Source organism: Polistes dominula, unplaced genomic scaffold (genome assembly GCF_049000335.1).
Source record: "Polistes dominula isolate Pdom_NZ unplaced genomic scaffold, Pdom_raw_medaka contig_78, whole genome shotgun sequence".
Classification (NCBI taxonomy): Eukaryota; Metazoa; Arthropoda; class Insecta; order Hymenoptera; family Vespidae; genus Polistes; species Polistes dominula.
Window position 1 is genome coordinate 2907623 of NW_028301042.1, and position 21739 is coordinate 2929361.

A 21739-nucleotide genomic window follows, 5' to 3' on the forward strand; every position below is an offset into this window, starting at 1 on the left:
AAATTTAAAAGAAAAAAATGCAAAATTTACGCGCATGCGCACAAAATCGCGTTCGGATATTCGAGAATTCGCGCCGAACCGCCATAACTACGTAGTTCGTCAAGAGGTGCGGTATCTCTTCCAAAGAAGTCGATGTCTTTCTACGAATGATAAGTAATTATTTCATTATTATTATTATTATTATTATTATTAATTTAAATATTTTTATACGAAATTTTTATTTTTAAAATCTAACAAACATTATTAATAATATAACTAATATAAATAAATATACTAGGCACATAAATTATTTCTATAAATAATACACGTAAATACGCGAATTTTTTTATCGTACTTTTTTCTTTTTTTTGCAATGATAACATTTGAAACAAAAAAAAAAGAAAAAAGCGCCATGTTGATAGATTCTTTTTTAAATATGTTTACTTGTATTATTTGTATTATTGTTATTTTTTTTTTTAACATATAATTAATAAAACGATTTGGCAAAGAAATTCAAGGAGAATACGATAAATCTGTACGTTAAGTAATACGGAAGAATTCTCACAAAGAGAAATAGAAAGAAAGAGAAAGAAAAGGAGAGAATGATTGGTCTTGAATAATAAAATATGAACTTCCGCGTCGGTAAGCAGAACGCGACCTCCGTGTCATTAATATATATATATATATATATATACGTGTGTAAATATAAAGAATAAAGAAAAAAAAAAAAGAAGGCAGGTGTCTCAATGAAAACATATGCATACCATACATAATTTGCATATAAATGGTGTACGATTTTGTCATGCGAAAATAAAAATAAAATGCGAACTGTCAAGTGGAAGTATGTAGGGGTGGGGGGGGGGGAAGAATGGATAAAAAAAGAATCTGAAAAAAAAAAACAGAAAAAAAGAATCTTGAAACATCCCGACGAGGAGATCGGTAAACTCATTGAAATTGAAGGTCAAGGAAAATATACAAATTGTTTTATTATTTTGATGTTATATTTAGGACACGACTTGAGGAAGAGAAGAAGAGGAAGAAGAAGAAGAAGAAGAAGAGGAAGGAGCATCGTCGGTGTTGTTAGGAAAAATCGATAGATCGAAAAAGAAGAAGGATGACTGAAGGAACGATGACTGAATATGAAGAGAACGTGTCCTTCGATGCCGACGACCCGGACTTTGCTCCAAAGGTTGCTGCCCATCATATTGTTGTAGCACAGACTGTCCTTCGTAGCGTTCACTTTACCGACATTACCTTCGGAGTTGACAAACGTAAGTGCAATAAACATGATTTTTTTATTTCCTATTTTTATAAATATTTTTTAACTGTACGAGCACGATTCAACCTTGACGATCATAGTTGTGCACGTGTTACAATTTTTCTTCTTAAAATAATAATATTATCATATTTTTTTTCTTTCTTTTTATTTCCTTTTATTTCTTTCTAAGTGGTAACGTGGAATTCTACTTTACCGACCGATTTTTTTTTCTTTTTTTTAAATAACGATATTTAGATGGAATATTTTCACATATAGTATATTCCTTGATTGGTGTAAAACAAAAAATGTAGTATTGAACAATAATACAGTCTCACGTAAAAATTTACTTCCTAGGAAAACTTTTAAAGGAAAAAACAAAACAGGACCGGTATTCAATGATTAAGATTTATTTACGTGAGATCACCGTAAATGTTTCAAAGAAACAAGACAATTTTTTAATCAGCATTTTTCTAAGGTAGATATAATTCGATACTAATAAAAAGAATAAAAGCAGAGTTATATGAGCTGACTCGAATAACATGTAAATACTTAATGACAGTCTATAATTTTCTTACTGGATATATTTTTAGATGAAAGACAGCTCATCAGACCTCTCGAATTGCCGATTTGTTAACTGATATTTTATCGAGGGACTTTGAGATATCTCGTTACGTTAAATCAACGATTTATTTAGATTGAAATTGTAGAACTCTTATGTCAGAAATATTATCGATGATAATGTTAGATATCTTTTTTATCGATCTTTTTAGTTTCAATTTTAAACACTAGATGGTATTACGTGTATCGTTCAAATCAATCGTTTTATAAGTTTATTAACCCTAAAGTATTTCTATTAATAACGTAATTTGATGTATTACAATATAATACACGATATCTTTGAACTATATTCTTATGAGAAGAAAAAAAGAAGAAAAAAAAGAGAAAATATTTTTTAAGATAAGAAATATTTTTTTCATTAGCTTTCGATGTCATCATCGTTTGAGAGATAAGAAACCAAAAGAGAATAAACGTAATTTTCCGTTGATACAGGTCGGAAAGTTTATCGAGGACCCCCCACATACTTGGCATTGCTAAAGTATTATAACCTTTCAACTTGTTCTATGGCTTATGTCATTTATTGTACATTAGAAATTCACGAGATAATAATAAATTCATTTTGTTGTTTTCCTTTTTCTTTTTTTTCTTAATTTTAAAGCTTTACGGCGCAGGGAAATGGCTTGTTGTGTGACGCCCAATGATACAGCAAGCTCTTCTTGTATTTGACATGGATCAGCATCCAGCAAAGCCTCCAATTCCTCGTCTTCAAAATTTTTCGGTTTTCCGGAACGCTTCTTGTCTTCAACGTCAAAATCATTATTTTTGAATCGTTTGAACCACTCACGACAAGTCGATTCACCAATACATTCCGCCCCGTAAGTTTCCGCAAGCAAACGATAGGCCTCAGCTGCACTTTTCTTCATATTAAAGAATAGAAGCAGCGCTTCCCGCAAATGACGCTTATTTGGCACATAACTTGCCATGTTTTTGCTTCATAAAATAAACGACGACGCCGATAGAAATGCGCTAATATGATGATGTCAAAATGTTGTTAACAGATACACAAGCTTTGTCGAAAATGATACATGAGATGTACCTGCCCGGAATTTACCCGTGACACCATCTATTTAAAAACGCTGGAAACTTACTTGTAGACCCAATACTTTAATCCTCCAATCGGAAAAGTAATTAACTGTAATCGTTTTGACGAGCCTACATTTTTCCATTTTTGTTTATTCCAAGCTTAAATGCAATTCACGTTGTTATTTGGCAATAATAATATATCAATCTTTTATCTTGTCATCGAGTAATTCAAAAGTAACGCGTTAAAGTTTACATATGATAAACTGCATTACCGACGGAGTAAGAAAGAACAAAAAAAAATCAAAAGAGAAAGACAGATAGAGAAAGAAATATGTATTTCTCTGTCATTTATTTTGATTTGTAAAGCTAATTTTAAATTTTAACATAATACAATTCGTTTAGCGGTCATCCAAGGAAATCCAAGTTCTATTTTGATCTGACCATTGTTAGTTGTCGTTGTCCTCGTTGTCATTGTCTACTAGACTACTACATTGCAATATTTTACTAAGCGCAAAAAGGGGAACAAGCAATTTCCTTAAACGAAGGAAGTGAACGATAGCCTAACCTTCTTGTCATCAGGGGTCACAACCTGAATGGAACGTTACGAGCTTTGAAACATGCGATCATACGGTCAACACGTGCAAGCTCTTTGACCTCTTCGCACATGATCGATTTCGTTCATAATTATCGTTCATTAATTCTCACATACACACACACACACATATATATATATATATATGGGGTGGTGTCTTCATAGAGATTTTTGTATTAAATTAAATAACAAAATATTTGATTGTCGAAACTTCCTTTTGTTTTTTTTCCTCAATCTCGTTTAGAAAAAAAAACCCCAAGTTGTTAGGGAAAAAGAAATAACAAAGTTATTTAATATGAACTTTAACCTATCGGTTTCCTTATTCAAATTGTTCATATCACCTTTTACTTTATATAATAAAAGTAGGCGGTAAATAAAGGTAGAAAAAAAAAATAAAATAGAAGCATTCAACGTTAAAAGGATCATCGTCGTCGTCATCGTCGTCATCATAGTCGGTGGACTTTGATAGAATTATTAATAAATGTTCAATCAAACGAGAGAAAAAAGGATAGAGTCTACTCTTTTCTGTGTGTGTGGTCAAAGTTCTTCATCTCGTTGCAACCACCAGTTAGTTGAAAGAATCATTTTAAAGGTCAAACTCCAGTATCTAAAGGAGAATTAATTATAGGTTAGGATACGTTAACTAGATCGATAATCGAATCCTTTTTATTACCGTGTGATTTGATTGATTGTTAGATTTTGATTTAACCTATTAAGGCCCAATGTCCCTTTTTTGGGACGTATCTTCAAATTGTGGCTTTTTTTTTTTTAATAACTGCAACTTCAGAATGTAATATATTCAATTAAAGTCATGAAAATATATTTTAAATTTTCACTTTTTTTATTTTAAATCAATAATTAATGATATAAAATAATTTTTATATTTAAATAAAAAACAAAAAACAATTGCTGTAAAAATAATTCTATTTGGTTAGTATGAATATATATACAGTTAATATGAATATATAGTTGTAGTTTAATATGAATATAAATACAGTTAATATGAATATATAGTTGCAGTTTGATATGAATATATAGTTGTAGTTTAATATGAATATATAAATACAGTTAATATGAATATATATACAGTTGATTTAATTTTTTTTTTGCATTTTCGTATTGTGACGGGTAATGGGCTAAAAAGAAAAAAACAAAAAAACAAATTGAAATTTGTCACATTGGTAGATTCAAGCCGTTTGGTAATATTTGTAAACAAATGAGAAAAGTCCAATGACACTAAAGGAGTGTTGGTCACGTGCTAATGATGTGTCTCTATCTTCATCTCTGTCTGTCTGTCTGTTTGTCTGTCTGTCTGTCCGCCGGGTATGTTTCCGTCTATCTTTTTCCCACTTTGGTTTATGCTCAAGCCCGGTTCTGTGTTATCGGTGCTCATTAGTCCAATAAACTTTAATCAAGTTGCCTCGGTTGCGAGAAGAGGAAAAAGGTTCTCAAGGTCTCGGCTTATTGGCTCTCCTCCTCTGTTGGCTGATCGTACGACGACTTTGCTAACTGCGCGACAAAAATATTCTGACGTAATACAACATCCATGACTTTGCTCGAAGGATGTTTCTTATGATTATATATACACATACATACATATGCGTATGTATGTATACATTTATTTATGTATATATTCATACAATCCATGAAAAAAATAATTTTTTTGCGCGCATTTTTTATTTCGTCATTCTTGTGTTCTCCTTTTTTTTTGTGTGTTTACATATTTAATAATTAACACAAGGTCTTCCTTTTTATTTGGCAAGAACTTTCATTTTTGAGAAATCTACGATGTTAAAATAACCGATTTGGAAAGAAAGGTGGAGGGGGATTTACCAATCTCAAGGACCAATAAAAACATAACCTATAAAGAAGATTATTGAATTAGATAAAATTTGTCTTGAAATCGTTTATATTTTTATATGTATATATGTAGGGGATTTACCAATCACAAGGACCTATAAAAACATAACCTATACAAAAAATTATTGAAATAGATAAAATTTGTCTTGAAATCGTTTATATTTTTATATGTATGCGTAAAATAATACATTAATATTAGATAATCTTAATTATCTTATTGTTAAATATATTAGAAGAAAAAGTTTTCTTACTACTAGACATTTTTTAATTACTTATTAATATTATTTTTCTTCGTAAATCTTTTGTACTTTGTACAATACTATTTAATTTACACATGTGTATATATGTATATATGTATATATATATGTCCATATAGATACGTCTTTAATTATCATAAATTATTTATTCGTGGAAAATTCGTTAAGAAAATAATAAAAAAGAAGGAAAAAAATGACGTCTCATTTTTAATTATAATTTTACGAAATAAGTTTGACACTTTGTACTTATTATTAAATTTTAAAAATATTAAATTCTTTTTTTTTTAATTTTAATACTTTAATGGCCGCACGTTTACGTAGTCAAACGTCGCCAGAGGGCGGTAATATTTTTGAAAAATTAATTTAAATAAGAAGAAAATTTATTAAATTCATGAAAAAATTAACATAAAAAAAAGAACAACAACAACAATTTAACAACAAATTTAATTTTATATAATTTTAAATATATACAAAGTTATAAAAATAAATAACAGCTAATAACGGTTATTCCAGTTATCACACACATGTTTTGTATGAGCGGCCATTAAAGTGTTAATAATAAGTTTGACTCTTTGTACTCTTATTGTTAAATTTAAAAAATATTAAATTCTGTTTGTTTAATATTTCTACGAATTATTCATCGAAAACGATGGAAAATTTCAACTTTTACGAATGAAACAATTGAATAATAGAAAGGAAAGAAAACTAAATAAAAATAAAGGAAGTAAGAAAGAAAGAAAGAAAGAAAGAAAGAAAGAAAATAGCCTTCGAGAAAAGCCGATTGAAAAGGTTCTTGCCCGAGCCTTGGAATGTTGCTTGGCAAGGAGCATTCATAGGAAGGAAGGAAGGAAGGGGTTGAGACTGGCAAAAAACAACACAAACCATCCCTTCTTTCCACTTCGAATTCTCTCTCTTCTTTAGCCTTGTCCCCTTGTAAGACAAGATTCGCCATTTTTTTTTTGTAGTTTTAAATAGTAACGAATTTTTCTTAAAAACGATTCAAAGAAATGAACAATTCATTTAGTTTTTATTTTGATGGTTTTTCCATGCTGACGAAAGACCCCGCCTTATCGTTGACAGATATTTCAACAGATATCACATATCTATCTGTACACATTTATCATTACATTACACATATATATATATATATATATATATATATATATATATATATATATATATATATGTATATGTATATATACATTACATATACGTGTGAATTAAAACCTGTAGGATATAATGTATGCGTTCATTTGTACTTTGATAGATACGTAGGTGTATTTTGCGTAGGTTAAGTATATAGGGAAGTACGTATCTAACCTAAAAATGATAAAAAGAAAGAGAAAGATATATATTTATATATGTAAAGAGAGAAAGGGAAAGAGAAGTCCTGTTACTCGAATGATTTTTATCATTTTGGATTCTTTCAAAGATCGTGTCTTTCTCCAATCGATTAACATCGCAAACTTGATTCGACTCTTTTAAAAGGAGACCAGTTTAAACTGGTTTCGTTTAAAAAGACCGCGTGTGTGTGTCGAGAGAAAGAGAGTAGAGAATAGCAAAAGCTAAATAACTGTTGGACGACGACTGACTGGTTGTTGTGTTGTTGGTTGGGCTTTTGATAAAGATCATCAAGTTTAATTTACAAGTAATACATTTATTTATCTTTTCTTTTTTTTTTTTCCAAGCCGATAATCCTTATTCCCATATTTCAATTTATATATTCGAATTTCTTTTATTATTACGGTGTGATAATAATCTATATTTTAAAAAGAATTTAAAAATAATTCGCAAAAAATGCTAGGATATAATACATCGAGACTGAGCTTTTGGGATTTGACTAATGACTGATCTGATCTTTTTTTCTCTTCTTTTTTTTTTTCTTCTTTTTCTCACTCTACGAAAGAAAAGAAAATAAGCTATTATTTCACGTGAGCAAATGTCTTTTTCACGCAAATACGAGTATTTGTCTTATCTTGACGCAGGTGATCACGAGTGCAGCATGTAACATTGTGTATGCATGGCTGAATATATGGCACTTACAATTAGTGCTAAAAAATGTGCATCCTTTAGTAAAGTAAATCATGAAATAGTTTCATCGTTGTATAATTCAATAATTTAATATAATATATATAAAACTATGTCAAAGTATATATTTTCAATTTTATTAACATAATTCATTATCTTAACTATATAATTATGTTATTAATCAGTTATTCATTCATCCGAAATCGTTATCTTTAAACAGTTTCTTAATTTCATTAAATTAATATTAAGCTTAATTTGTTTTTCAATTTATTTCTGATTGGTCGATTTTGTATTTCGAAAGATTATTAATAGGCCAATTAAAAAGTGAGTTAAAAAATAAATTGGATAAAATAATATTTCGATTTTTATTTGTATTTTTCCGATTGGTCAGTTTGTACTTTTAAAAGAAATTAATGAACCAATGAAAAAATTGGATAAAAAATCAATTCAATAAAATAATAATTCGATTTTTATTTGTATTTTTCCGATTGGTCAGTTTGTACTTTTAAAAGAAATTAATGAAACAATGAAAAAATTGGATAAAAAATCAATTCAATAAAATAATAATTCGATTTTTATTTGTATTTTTCCGATTGGTCAGTTTGTACTTTTAAAAGAAATTAATGAACCAATGAAAAAATTGGATAAAAAATCAATTCAATAAAATACTAATTCGATTTTTATTTGTATTTTTCCAATTGGTTGGTTGGCATTTAAAAGAAATTAATGGACCAATGAAAAAAATTGGATAAAAAATTAATTCAATAAAATAATAATTCGATTTTTATTTGTGTTTTTCCAATTGGTTGGTTTGTATTTTAATGGATTAATCAAAAAAATTGGATAAAAATTCAATTTAATAAAATAATATATCGATTTTCTTAAACTTTGGACTGATTGATAGATCACATTCTCCTTTCATTAAGAAGTTTCTAGATCAATGTAATAAATAAGTGCATATAAAATTAATTGAAATGATCTAGAAAGATCTAACATAAATAATTTATCGTAATGAATATTAATTTAAGTTTCCTTGAATAGTAAAAACAAAAAAGAAAAAAGAAAAAGTAACGTGAGCTTTTTACGTACAAGTTATCTCGTTGAAAAGTTCTTATGAATGTTGGTTGGTTAGGTGTAGTAAAAAAATGATATTCATCAGCATAACAAATTCACCTACGATCTTTCTAAGGTATTCAATTCATGTAACTTGTGACTTTACTCGACGCCTTTAACAAGAAAATGTCACATAACATTTCTTCAATGAATAGAAAGAGATTCTCTCAATCGGGAAGAAATATCTGTAAAAAAATAAAAAAATAAAAAGATCTTCCTAGTATTTTTGGATATATATTCGTATTTATGTGTAATGTAGTTTCTAAGAAAAAGCAGAGGAAGAAAAGAAAAAAATTACGATCTTTTAAAACGAACAAAAATATCATTCCTTTTGGGTTTCATTTTCATAAGAATACATACGAATTACACATCATATTTGTACAGATCGTAAACACGAGATTTCTCCTTTCATGCTTTCAAATTAGAATCTTTTTATATTTCCATCACGTTTTAATATAGTGCTTTATCGTAAAAAAAAAAAAAAAAAAAAAATAGATTTGTCCAATTTACAAGAGTGAGAGAGAAAAAAATAACACACGTTTAGACACAAAAAATAAAATATAAAAAATTAAAATGAGAATAAAACTATTTATACATCGAAATTTTAAACTCGACGATAAAACGATAGATAGATGATAGCTTTTTAATACGAATTAATGAAATTATCGTTTTATTTAAAATGTTCGAACTGATTAACCGCGAATGGGAAAAAAAAATAAAAATAAAATAAAATAAAAAGAACAAAAAAAGAAAAAATAAATGACTAAGTAAACTATCTGAGTATGGTATGATTCCACATTATTAATATATCATCAACTTGGTGTACATATATGCCAAGAAGATGAAACCTTTGACCAATCGACACAGAGCGAAATCGCTTGGTAGGACATCGAACGATGCAAAACGACTGTTACGAGTTTAAAACTCATCTTCTTCTTCTTTTTTCTTTATTCTTTTTTCTTTTTTTACGTGTCGCGATAATATAATTAATTTCTCGATCGATCCAGTTTATTCTGCCATGGTAAATGATGAATAACGATGGGTAGGGAGGATACAATTCTAGTAGGAAATACGAGAAGAGAAGAGAAGTGAAGAGAAGAGAAGAGAAACAAGCATTTTGTATATAAATAATACATGTAAAGTGGAAACAATGCGTTTCTCCTTCGTATACTATACAGGTTGGGTATTCTAGTCAAAAGAATAAATAAAAAAAGAAATAAAAAAAGGGGAGTGAGGGGCGCCTTGGAACGAAGGGACGGTACTGGAGACGGACGAATGGGTTAGGTGGGTGAGGGTAAGGAGAGGGTAGTCCCCGTGATTTCCCTCTCCCCGTTCCTCTCTTGCCACCCCCACCACCGCCACCACTGTGGTAGTGTCGGCAGACAGCCTTCTTTCCATTCGGTTACCCCCACTCCTCCACGCTCTTTTATTCTACCCACACTTTCCTCTTCCCCCCACCTCTCAATCCACCCGATGTACACATCACAGGTTATAAAACTACTCCGCGCAATCGTCAGACTCTTAGTAGAGTCTCGAACGTATTAAAGTGTGTACGCGTATCTTAAACCTTTAGCTCTCTCAAACACGACATACTTTACCTCTACGTTCGTACGAATTCGTATAATTTCGTATAATATATTCTTTCTAACCGTAAATTCATTTTCTCGCGGTGCAAACTTTGAATTCTACGAACTACGAGAACGCAGTTGCAGTATAGCAGTCGTCTCTCTCGCTTCCTTCTTGGAATTGTATTTGTATCTTGGAATAAAGTTAACTACCTTTGTTATTATTCAACGTTTTTTCTAAGGAATATTTCTTATACGTAAGTTTATTTTATATTTATTTATTTATATGTATATACATATACATATATCTATATATAAATATAAATATAAATATATAATATATTTATTTATTTATTTATATTTTTTTGAGGGGGGGGGTTCTTTTTTCTCTTTTTATTGTCAGGTGAAAGAAAGAGGTTAATATATTTTATTTCATTTTTATTTTTATTATTATTATTATTATTATTATATTTTATTATTATTAACACACCTAAATATTAGTTATAATATTACTTAAACATTTATATAGGTGTTGCTATGTGTACATAGGAAAGAGAGAGAGAGGGGGAGAGAAAGAGAGAGAGAGAGAATTAGAAAGTTGAATTTGCAAGAACCATTTCACGTTGAAGTTGTCGTTGTATCGTCGTCGTGAGAACGATACCACTCTCGAAGGACGCCATTTTTGCTCGCTTTCACCTCGATGGTAGCCTCCGTTTTTTTTTCTTTTCTTTCTTTTCCTTTCTTCTCCTCTCTCTTCTCTCTCTTTCTCTATCTATCCTTCGTTGTGTATTCTTCCTCACTTCATTATACAACATACCTTCGTTAATATGAAAAAAAAAAAGAAATAATTGACGTCAGTAAACAATATCCGATTAAAGTCTCTATCAATGAATAAATATTTGTTATTTTAAATCGTATTATAATAATAATTATTCATTTACGACGTATTTCAACTATTCTAGATGATTCGATCAATACTTTAGGACTCTTGTGTATATATATATATACACACACATATATATCACTGCCAACTTCAGATTGGTCCTTCCGTTTTCCGGATTTGATGTTCAAATCCTTTCCCCCACTAACTTTTCTGGCTCCTATTCTTTATCCGAATTGTTTGTGAACATCCTACTCGTGTTATAATCATTGATTGCAATTAAATATTAACAAATCATTACGTTGTCATAACTTCGTATTATATTACGTACTTGACCTTTCTATTTTTTTTTTTTTTTTAATGATTCTTTTTTTGTACTTTCAATTATTCATAATACGTAATAATGGACATGCGCGTGCACATATACATACACACGCACGTGTGCATACACAACGCATATACATGTATAATACATTAATGAAGATTAAAATCAAGAATGTATGGGTGTGTGTTGGAGGATAAATTCAATGAAAATGATTCATAGATTTTTCCCGAATTGTATAAATTCTTCTATGCTTTTGTTTTGAAAATCACGTGATTTACACGAGAAGATAAAAATAATAAATAAAAAAATTGATCGACCGGTTCTCATTCGTACCAGGCACACACACACATACATGTAGGTTTGATTAAATTCTATCTATCTATCTATATATATATATATATCTATCATTCGTGATGAATGACAACAGTACTATCTTGTGACAAATTTTCTGATTATTGCATGTAAAAAGAGTTACTAAATTAGTTTCAATCGATCATGTATATATAAATGTGTATGTGTGTGTGTATTACGTGATCCAGCAGTATCCTTTCAAACTGCATAATTACATTCTTACATAAACTTACATAAACGTGCTATACCAACACACACACGTGTATTTTTGAATTCTCTTTTTTATCATACGAAATTGTGCCAATTCTTCTTTATCGACCGTACGTACTCTGTTTTTATTTTTTTTTTATTTTTATTTATGTTTTTACATTCTTTTTCAGTGTAAATTGTCTTCATTCGAACTAACTCTTTTTCATAATTTCATATTATTATTATTATTATTTTGTTTTGTAGAATTTTGTATTTTTTTGTTACCGACCGAGTTTTTCATTTTATCAATATTTTGTATTTTTTTGGTATTTTTTTATTTTTGCATTTTTTTTACATTGACCTAATTCGAATAATCTTTTTAATTTTTTTACTAATATTGTTATTTTGTTTTGTTTCTTTTTTCATTATCTACCAAATTTGCAATTCTATTACATTTCGTTGATTAACTTTAAAAACAAGATTACGTTAACAATAAGTATATTGTTATTTTATTTATTTATTATATGGAAAAACACTTAGGATAAAATTTAATTGAAAGTTATCTAATATCAGATAATATTATACTAGTTATGTTATAAACTCATTTTGATAACGATACCTCCAAATAATAAATATTTAATATTTTTCTTGTTCTAAAAATAAAATGGTTTATTTCCATATTATGACTTATTAGATGATATTACATATATGCTATAGGTACAATTCATGAAACTAAATTTGTAAGTCTGCTTATAAATAAAATTATTCTTGGAAACTAAGTTAATTCATTGACCATAATAACTTCCTCGAAGAATCAAATTTATTTTTCAATGAATTCAAGCTAATATTAGAAAAAAGACTAACGTAGTCGTCTTGCCCGACCATAGATAATTGTATATGTATATATAGGTCATCTTTCTTCTTTCTTTTTCTTATAACCCGTTATTTTCAGTTGTGTATATTAAAAGAAAACATATGATGTGAGTAGAATTGACAAACGCGTCAGAAAGTACGTCATCATCGATGTTTTTTTTTCCTTGTTTTATCGATAATAATGCTTACGTATTTTACGTCGTTGATCCCCTCGTCACACATCATCATCAACGTCATCATTGTCATTGTTGTATCTTTCCCTTCTCCTTCTTCTTGTTATTTATTCTTATTTTTTCTATTAGAAAAATAAATTCGTTGCATAATATTATTACGTGTTTGTATTAAATTGCGTCTTACTATCCTAATCGTTTCTAATAGCAAGCATTATTATTATTATTATTATTATTATAAGTCGTTTTAAATCATAATCCAATGTTTTTTTCTGTTTTTTTCTTAATTCTGAAAAGAACTATTGAGATTTGATATTTAAATTTGAAAATTTGTGGAGTGGAGTGGAGTGGGGGGGAAGAAGTAGCCAATCAGGTACAAATGCAAAATGGCGGACCTTTTCAAATCTTACTTTTTAATATTTTCCTTGATTCGATTCGATGGAATATATATATATATATATACGCACACGTGTGTATGTTTGTGCGTGTGTGTTTTGAGAAAATCAGGTCGTCTACAGACAGTCGGCATTTTATTTTTAAATAAATGACCTCATACTCTCCCCGCCAAGAATAGTGTTCTCGTTTTACAAGTCGATTTGAATAAATGTTTTAGTCTAATGGTGTTTATATTTTCTTTTTTATTTTTCTGTTACAGTAGCAACAACATATCAAAACAATATGTCTGTCACTTCGGTACAACCAACTTCCGAAAGTCTTTCACGTCATGGGTAAATTTGAATTCTATTCATTAATAATTAATCATTAATTTATATCTAATTTGTTAAAGATAATGTTATTTTAATGTGTTTTATTTTGTTTTGTTCAACAGAAGCAACATTTCTCTCTCTTGTCACAGTTTATGTGATAGCGTGGATAGCAATAACCAGGGTTCGCATCCGCAATATCAAGACACGATTTTAACCATAGAAGAACTCCGTGCTCAATTGAACTCATGTTTTACGTGAGTAATTGATTATTGATGTGATCGAGAGAGAGGAAAAAAACACACACAAAATAAAAATGAAATATCACTTCAAAATTTATGTGTTATGTATACACTAAATAATCGTATTTCGGTAAATATCATTTTAATAGGTAAACTCAATAAAATATAATTAACACTAGATATACCACCATTTTCAGTATACCTATTTCTACCACATTAGTCAAAATGACTGGTCTGGTATATCTAATGTTAAGAAAACAAATGAAGCAATTAAATATATCATTAAAGTGTTATAAATTTAAAAAACAATATTTGTTTCTTTTTTTTTTTTTGAAAGCATTGCACAATAAGTTTGCGTAGTAATGTAAACAACAAATATTGCAATACTTTTATATACAAGATGAGAAAACAAAAGTGGTACTACCATATTTTGTTTACTGTATCATTTAATTTTCCTCTCTTTGTGTATCTCCATTTATTCGAACCAAATAATATTTGTTATATTTTTATTTTAGGTGTGGGGTCTCTTGGAGTCAAGACCACGTTTCTCTGGATTGCAGTGAATGCGGAGGTTATTCTCTTCAACGACCTTGTCCGCTTTGCGATGGACGTTGTCGTAAGGAATGGAAACGTGATCTCACCATGGTAAAAAAATCTCTTTTTCATTATTCTTATTTGTTTTATTAACAACACGTTAAGTGTCAAGTTTATTTGGTATGGTGTTTCATTCGTCCTGAATTTTGTCATTTAGTAGAGTACGGTTATCTTTAATGCATGAGCTACAAACAAAGCAACTAAATGCGAAACTGTGAATAAAATACCGGTAATGAATGACTTATCGAATGTTCATTAACATTTATATTTCTTTTCCTGAAAGTTTTTGATCAAACAAAAATCAATGTCATTTCATTTTCACGGTTAATTATACAAGGACCACCGACATTATAAATTGTAAAGGATTGAACTTTAGAAGTTAGGTTATAAAACACCTTAACGTGTTAAACATATCAATTTGTATTCATTTATAATTACGTGTTTTTATAATTATAATCATTTCTTATGTTTTGTAGTCATTTATATTTTTTTTCCTGAAAGTTTTTGATCAAACAAATTTCAATGTCGTTTCATTTTCACGGTCAATTATACAAGGACCACTGCATTATAAATGAAAATTAAAATTGTAAAGGATTGAACTTTAAAAGTTAGGTTATAAAACATCTTAACGTGTTAAACATATCAATTTGTATTCATTTACACATGTTTTTATAATTACAACGACCTTTTTTATGTTTTGTAGTCTCATGCGAGTGGCAAAGCAAGATGGGACGGTGAATGTGGTTTATGTTGTGGACCTGCAGTTGAAGAATCTTTGGTACCAGCTTTAGAAAAGCTTAGGGCAACCTCGTGAATTTTCATCGATTAAAATATTATCATCGTCGTCGTCCTCGTCGTCGTCATAATTGTCATCTCGTTATCGTCGTTGCAACGTTGATAATTTGTCGAACAAGCATTCATCGGTTTTCATCTTTCGTCGTTGTCGAATCGAAATGAAACAAAATGAAATGAAATGAAATGAAACGAAACGAACAACAACAACAACTACTACTACGCAAATCATTGCACAAGACTTAATAATTCATCTCACCAATTTCATTTAGCATTTCTTCATCATTCTGTGATTATCATCATCATTATCATTCATCGTCATCATTATCATTATCATCATCGTTGCAATGTGAGATGTGTGAATGTGAATTACGTTTTAAATTTATTATGAAAGAAAGAAAGAAAGAAAGAAAGAAAGAAAGCGAAAGAGAAAATGAAAGTTAAGATAAAAACGTTCGTACAAATTTGAACAAAACAAATAAAAATGATGAAGAAGAAGAAGAAGAAGAAAATGAATTATACAGTTAAATTTATCGATACGAATTTTTAATGAATATTGAAATAAACAAAAAAAAATATATATATATATAAGAAGAAAGTATCATTGAAATTCTTGCACTAATAATAGAAAACAATTTTATCTTCAAAAATTCATTGAATATTTATATCTTCGTTGAGTTAAAATTTACTTCCATCATTCTCTTTAAAAAAAAAAAAAAAAAAAGGGAAAATAAAAAATCAGTCCACGGTTTATACTTTCCACTAGGTTTCTTTTTCTATTCTTCTTTTAAATTAGCTTTAAAATATTATTAAACTTTCTTGAGTATGATCTTAGATAGAAAAACAAAAAAAAGAAAAAAAAATATATATATATATACACGTGTATTATATTATATCATCGAAGAAGAAATAAATCTTCTATAAAAAAAAAAAATTAAAATAAAAAAGAAAAAGATATTTCTCGGTACGAACATAAAATATTTATTAAGCCAATAAAACATCTTATCACGATTGTAGTATTTAATTATTAATAGAACATTGATAAACATTTGTTCTTTTAACACTAGATATACCACCATTTTCATTATACCTATTTCTACCACACTAGTCAAAATGATTGGTGTATAAAAAAAAAAAGAAAATGCTTTTTGTGGCTTCCAGTCTTTAAAATTACTCTTAAAAAATAACAAAAAATGTTTAACAATAATAATTTTAATAAATAAATGGATTTGTATACATATTTTTCAATAATAAAACGCTTATAATTATATTTACAGAAATCAAATGTTACATGTGAAGTAAAAATTTTGAATTAAAATGGCCCGCCGGATCAGTCAAAATGACTGCTCTGGTATATTTAGTGTTAAAAAAAAAAACAAAAATCTATTATAATATTTTCTTCCTTTTTTATCTTTCTTTCTTTCCACTTGTTTTTTTTTTTTTTTTTTTTTTTATAAATGTGATCTTTAACTTAATTGGAATTCCTAAAAAAAAAAATCAATGACGGCATTAAATTATGTAAGACTTTTTTTTATTAGGCAGCTGTTATAGTTAAATTAAAAAAAAAAAAATAATAATAATAATAATTAAAAAGATAATAAATTTGCGATTTATAATAAAATAAAAGACAAAAAAACACATGCAAAAATGAATTGAATAAAAGAAAATAAGAAATGCGTATGCGCTGCCACGTGTACGGTGTGTGTTGTTTTCTCGCATTTGTATGTGTGTTGTGCTGCTGCGTATTATGAAATAAGATCTTTGCTAATAATAATAATAATAATAATAATAATCTTATTCTAATCTAAATCTCTTTTGAAATTACTTTTAAGATTATATCTCGAGATCGGACGCGAAAACAACAAAATTCCTTTTACATATTTTTCGTTTTTTTTTTTTGCATTTATATTTTATCATCCCCCATTAATCCTCAAATTTACACGTAATAATATTATTATTCTATGAGATTAATTAATTAGTTAATTAAATAATCATGGAATTATTAAATAGAGACTATATACATATACATTGATTCTTGTTTAAAGACTGTAAAAAAAAAACAAATGAAACTTGAACCTAGGTGCTGCATGGAAGATTAATAAGCATTTTTAAAAACACTTTGTTAATAATAATTAAATAATTAGGAAAAATTTTTTCAAATAAAAAATATTCTGCGTAATAATAATAATAATAATTACCTGATGCTTGTTTTTTTTTACCTTAATACGTAAAATAAAACTTTGTCTATTTTACTTTTATATACACAAGTTATTATAAACTTATGCAAAGTAATTTTTATATCAAAAGACGAATAACATTTTTTATTTCATTTTAACCCTTATCGGTCAATAAATAAAAATACATAATTAATTAATTAGTTAATTAATAATTGACATTAGACACTCGAAAGTTCATTGCTGTATCATAAAAATAATTTATATTATTACAAAATAAAAATAATATTATTAATAATTTTCATACATTTGTAATATTCCTTTAAAAAAAAACAAAAAATAAAATTAATTATTTAATTATTTAATATATATAAAAGTTATTTTTATAATATGTTAAACAATTTTGTTAAATATTTATCGAAACCACTAAATAATTAATTAATTAATTAGTTATTATTATTATTATTATTGTAATTATTATTAATTGGCATTAGTAACTCAAAAGTTCATTGTCATATATATAACTTATGTTAATGAAAATCATTGATAGAAAAATCTGATGACCGATAAGGATTAAATAATGAATCATGTTTCGGTGTTTAAATCCATGCTCTCCTCCCCCATAATAATTAATTAATTTAGTTTAAATGTAATCTTTTTACTCTTAACGCTTTTTCATAATGACCACCACACCGTTGGTTTTAATAAATATCCATGTGACAATTAAACCAAATCTAATTTGGTTTAAGATTATTATTATATTCGAAAGATTACAAATGATTAATAATAAAAAAAAATATAAAAAAATATGTTACCTAGTTAAAATTATTATTCATTATATAGAGACAAAACGCACACCATCATTCATTTTGACGAGATAGTTTTATAGTTCAATTATTTAAATTATATTTGTCACTATTAATAGAAAACATTGAGCAATTAGATTGAAATAAATAAAATTTGTTCTTTTTTTGTTTTATTTAACTTATATACACACTCATTGTGTGTTTCTGTGTGTGTTTAATTTATATATATATATATATATATATATATATAAACAATTCAGGAACAAGTTTATAAAAATCGTCTTCTACATAAAATTCTCTTTTGTTGTCAGAAATAATATTTTTTTATCCTTTCAATAGTGATTTATCTTTTTAAAATTAAATTTCAAATTTTTGTTTATTCTATAAATAAATAAGAAAGATCATAAATACTAAACAAAATGTAAACATCATTAATTTGATTTCAAAGTTTCTATATTTCATGTCTATTTGGTTATAAAAATCAAATTATTAATCAAATTAAGTTATGAATTGAATATTATAATTACAAATAAATTAAAATAGATCTGATATTTAAATATATATCATTATTAATTATAATATTTTCTTTAAATTATATTAATTTATTATTATTTGAAAAAATTAACTTTAAAAAAAAATTACTTTTTCTTTTTAAACTTGTTTATAGATAGAGTAATTTTTATTTAAATTCTGTTTTTTTTTTTTTAAACCAACTTACTTAAAACGATAATATTTCAATTATAATCTCAATAAACAATATTTCTTTTAATTAGGGATCCTGTAGGAGGGATGCGCCATTCATATTCAGCTCATGTGCCATTGGCTGAAAATTTTGGGGGACCGCTTGAATTTATAATAATTTTTTCGTGTAACCTATTCTATTTTAATATAAATTTTTAATTATCATTAAATATAGTTCATTTTTTTCTGTATTTGATGCAATTCATTATTTCATAATTATTTCAATGTTTGAATACTTCGCGCGCAATCACGTGACTACAGGAGTTGTGGCGTTTTGCACCAGCGCAGTGCCGACACCTCTCGGCCGACAGCGCGCAGCTGTAGCAGCGCGCGCAGGGAAAGTGCTGACACCTCTCGGCCGCCAGCACTAATATACTCAAGCACCTCGTGATGCGGCTCCGCAGGGGCATCTGATTGGCCTGACCATGCCTTTGATTGGTCAGAGCGGAAGAGTGACCATTGCGACCGTTGCTCTCTCTACTCCGGATGCCTGGATCGCCGTGGCGGTGCATACGCAAAAACACCTTCACTTTTACTTCGTCCGTCGTACCGGCTGGTCGCACTCCTCTCATCGTGTTTTTGTATAAAAATTATTTCTCTGTATTATCTTTCCGTTAACACGTGGACCAGGGAAGGAAATCCCAAATTGGTGACCCCGACGTGATCCCGGGGACCATCTTCGGCAGCACCACGTGCTCTCCATACCACGGCTTCTCAACACCACGTGCTCTTCAACACCACGTGCTCTTCAACACCACGTGCTCTTCATCACCACGTGCTCATCAACGCCACGTGTTCTCAGGCGCCACCCATCTTCGTGTGAGTACCCACTTTTTCCTTCGTCACTTGCACCTCCTCGTCGACAAAAAGAGAAAAAGAGAGGAAGATGCCCATCACACATGTCGAAGCTTCCCAGCGCGGCACCGGCTATTTCCCGGACGACACTGAACGCCAGAATACGGCACCGGCCACTACGCCGACCTCCGACACCTTGACCACCACCAGCACCTACGCCGAGGCCAACCAGCCCAGCGACGTCGGACGCCGACCTTACCGCTGGCCACCCTTCACGCGTCGATGCCCGGACCTTTGGTTCCTGCAGCTAGAGGCCATCTTCAGGAACTACGAGATGCACTCGGACGACGACCGCTACTACGCCGCCGTAGCAGAGTTGGACCAGGACACAGTCGGGGAGCTCCAGGATGTGCTGAGGACGCCGCCCGCTACCGGCAAATACGAGCAGCTGAAGAAACACATCATCGCTCGTTTCGGCGACACCGTGGAGAAACGGCTGCAGAAACTGTTCTCCGGCCTCACCATGGGCGACCGCTCGCCGTCTCAGCTTCTCCGCCACATGCGGTACCTCGCCGGCGACAACGTCAGTGACGACGACATCAAGATCCGGTGGTTCGACCTCCTGCCTCCGCAAATCTCCCAGCTGCTGCGGCTCCTGCAGACCATGGACCTGGACGAGCTCGCCGCCAGGGCCGACGACGTCTACGAGTTCATGCTGGGCGTCTGTGCCACCCGACAGGGGCGCCCTCTCTCTCCGCCAGGCACCGCCCTTCCCAGGCCTCCACCTCAGCGGGACAACATGGACGGGGAACACACGGCGATGCACGCGATGCTCGCCAACCTGATCATCTCCATCAACCGGGTGGCCGATCAACTTCACCAGCTGACCGTCGCCATCGGCGGGCTATCATGCCCTCGATCACGCGCTCGGTCACGCTCCCGGTCACGCGCGTTCCATGCCGGCACGGACTCGGGGGGCGCCGCGCCAGCAAGATCACCCTGGTGTCGCTACCATCGGAAATTCCAGGAGAGGGCCCTGAATTGCACTCCACCGTGCAGCTACCAACAGGACAGGGCGTTAAACGAGTAGTGGATATTCGAAGGCAACGACTGATCGACCCGGCCTCTTCCAAGGAATCGACGATGCACTACCGGAAGGCTTCCGTTCACGGGGTCGACGCCATCGCGGGACCCTCGGATCTCCACCATCGCACCGCCTACGACAAGCTGCTCGCAGAGTACGCAGACCTTGCCCAGCCCTCTGAGAGGGGAGCAGCGCTTCAGGGCTCCTCCGCTCACCATCACCTCGGACCAGGGTACCCAATTCGAGTCAGCACTCTTCGCCGCACTCGCTCAGGCCTCGGGGGCCACCAGGATCCGTACCACACCTCATCACCCTCAGGCCAACGGCATGGTAGAAAGATTCCATCGAACACTTGAGGCAGCGCTAATGTGCGCTCAAACTCCTTGGCCCGACGCACTTCCTCTTGTGCTACTCGGCCTACGGAATGCGTACAAAGAAGACTTGCAAGCCTCGCCAGCAGAGATGGTCTACGGCACAACGCTTCGCATTCCCGGTGGTTTCTTCACGCCCAGCAGCTCACCCGCCGACCCGACCTCCTTCGTCGGCCAACTACGGGAACTCATGAGGACACTAAGTGCCACACCGGCAACGGACCACTCGCGCCACCGCCCGTTCTTCTTCAGGGACCTCCGAACATGCTCGCACGTTTTCCTGCGAGTCGACACGGTCAGGAAACCGCTCGAACCTCCTTATACAGGACCACACCGAGTCATCCGCCGCATCAAT

The 21739-nt window shown here is 31.0% G+C and overlaps 1 protein-coding gene across 1 annotated transcript; it reads left to right on the forward strand.

The window, feature by feature from the left end:
• Window positions 1-11: 11 nt before the first annotated feature.
• On the forward strand, window positions 12-17610 carry Pino (protein pinocchio). Its single transcript, XM_015331326.2, has 6 exons — window positions 12-153; window positions 988-1250; window positions 13737-13809; window positions 13911-14042; window positions 14543-14672; window positions 15325-17610. Exons 2-6 carry the CDS (start codon window positions 1094-1096, stop codon window positions 15433-15435), a joined length of 603 nt encoding a protein of 200 aa, XP_015186812.1. The 5' UTR covers window positions 12-153; window positions 988-1093; the 3' UTR covers window positions 15436-17610.
• The last annotated feature ends 4129 nt before the right edge of the window (window positions 17611-21739 follow it).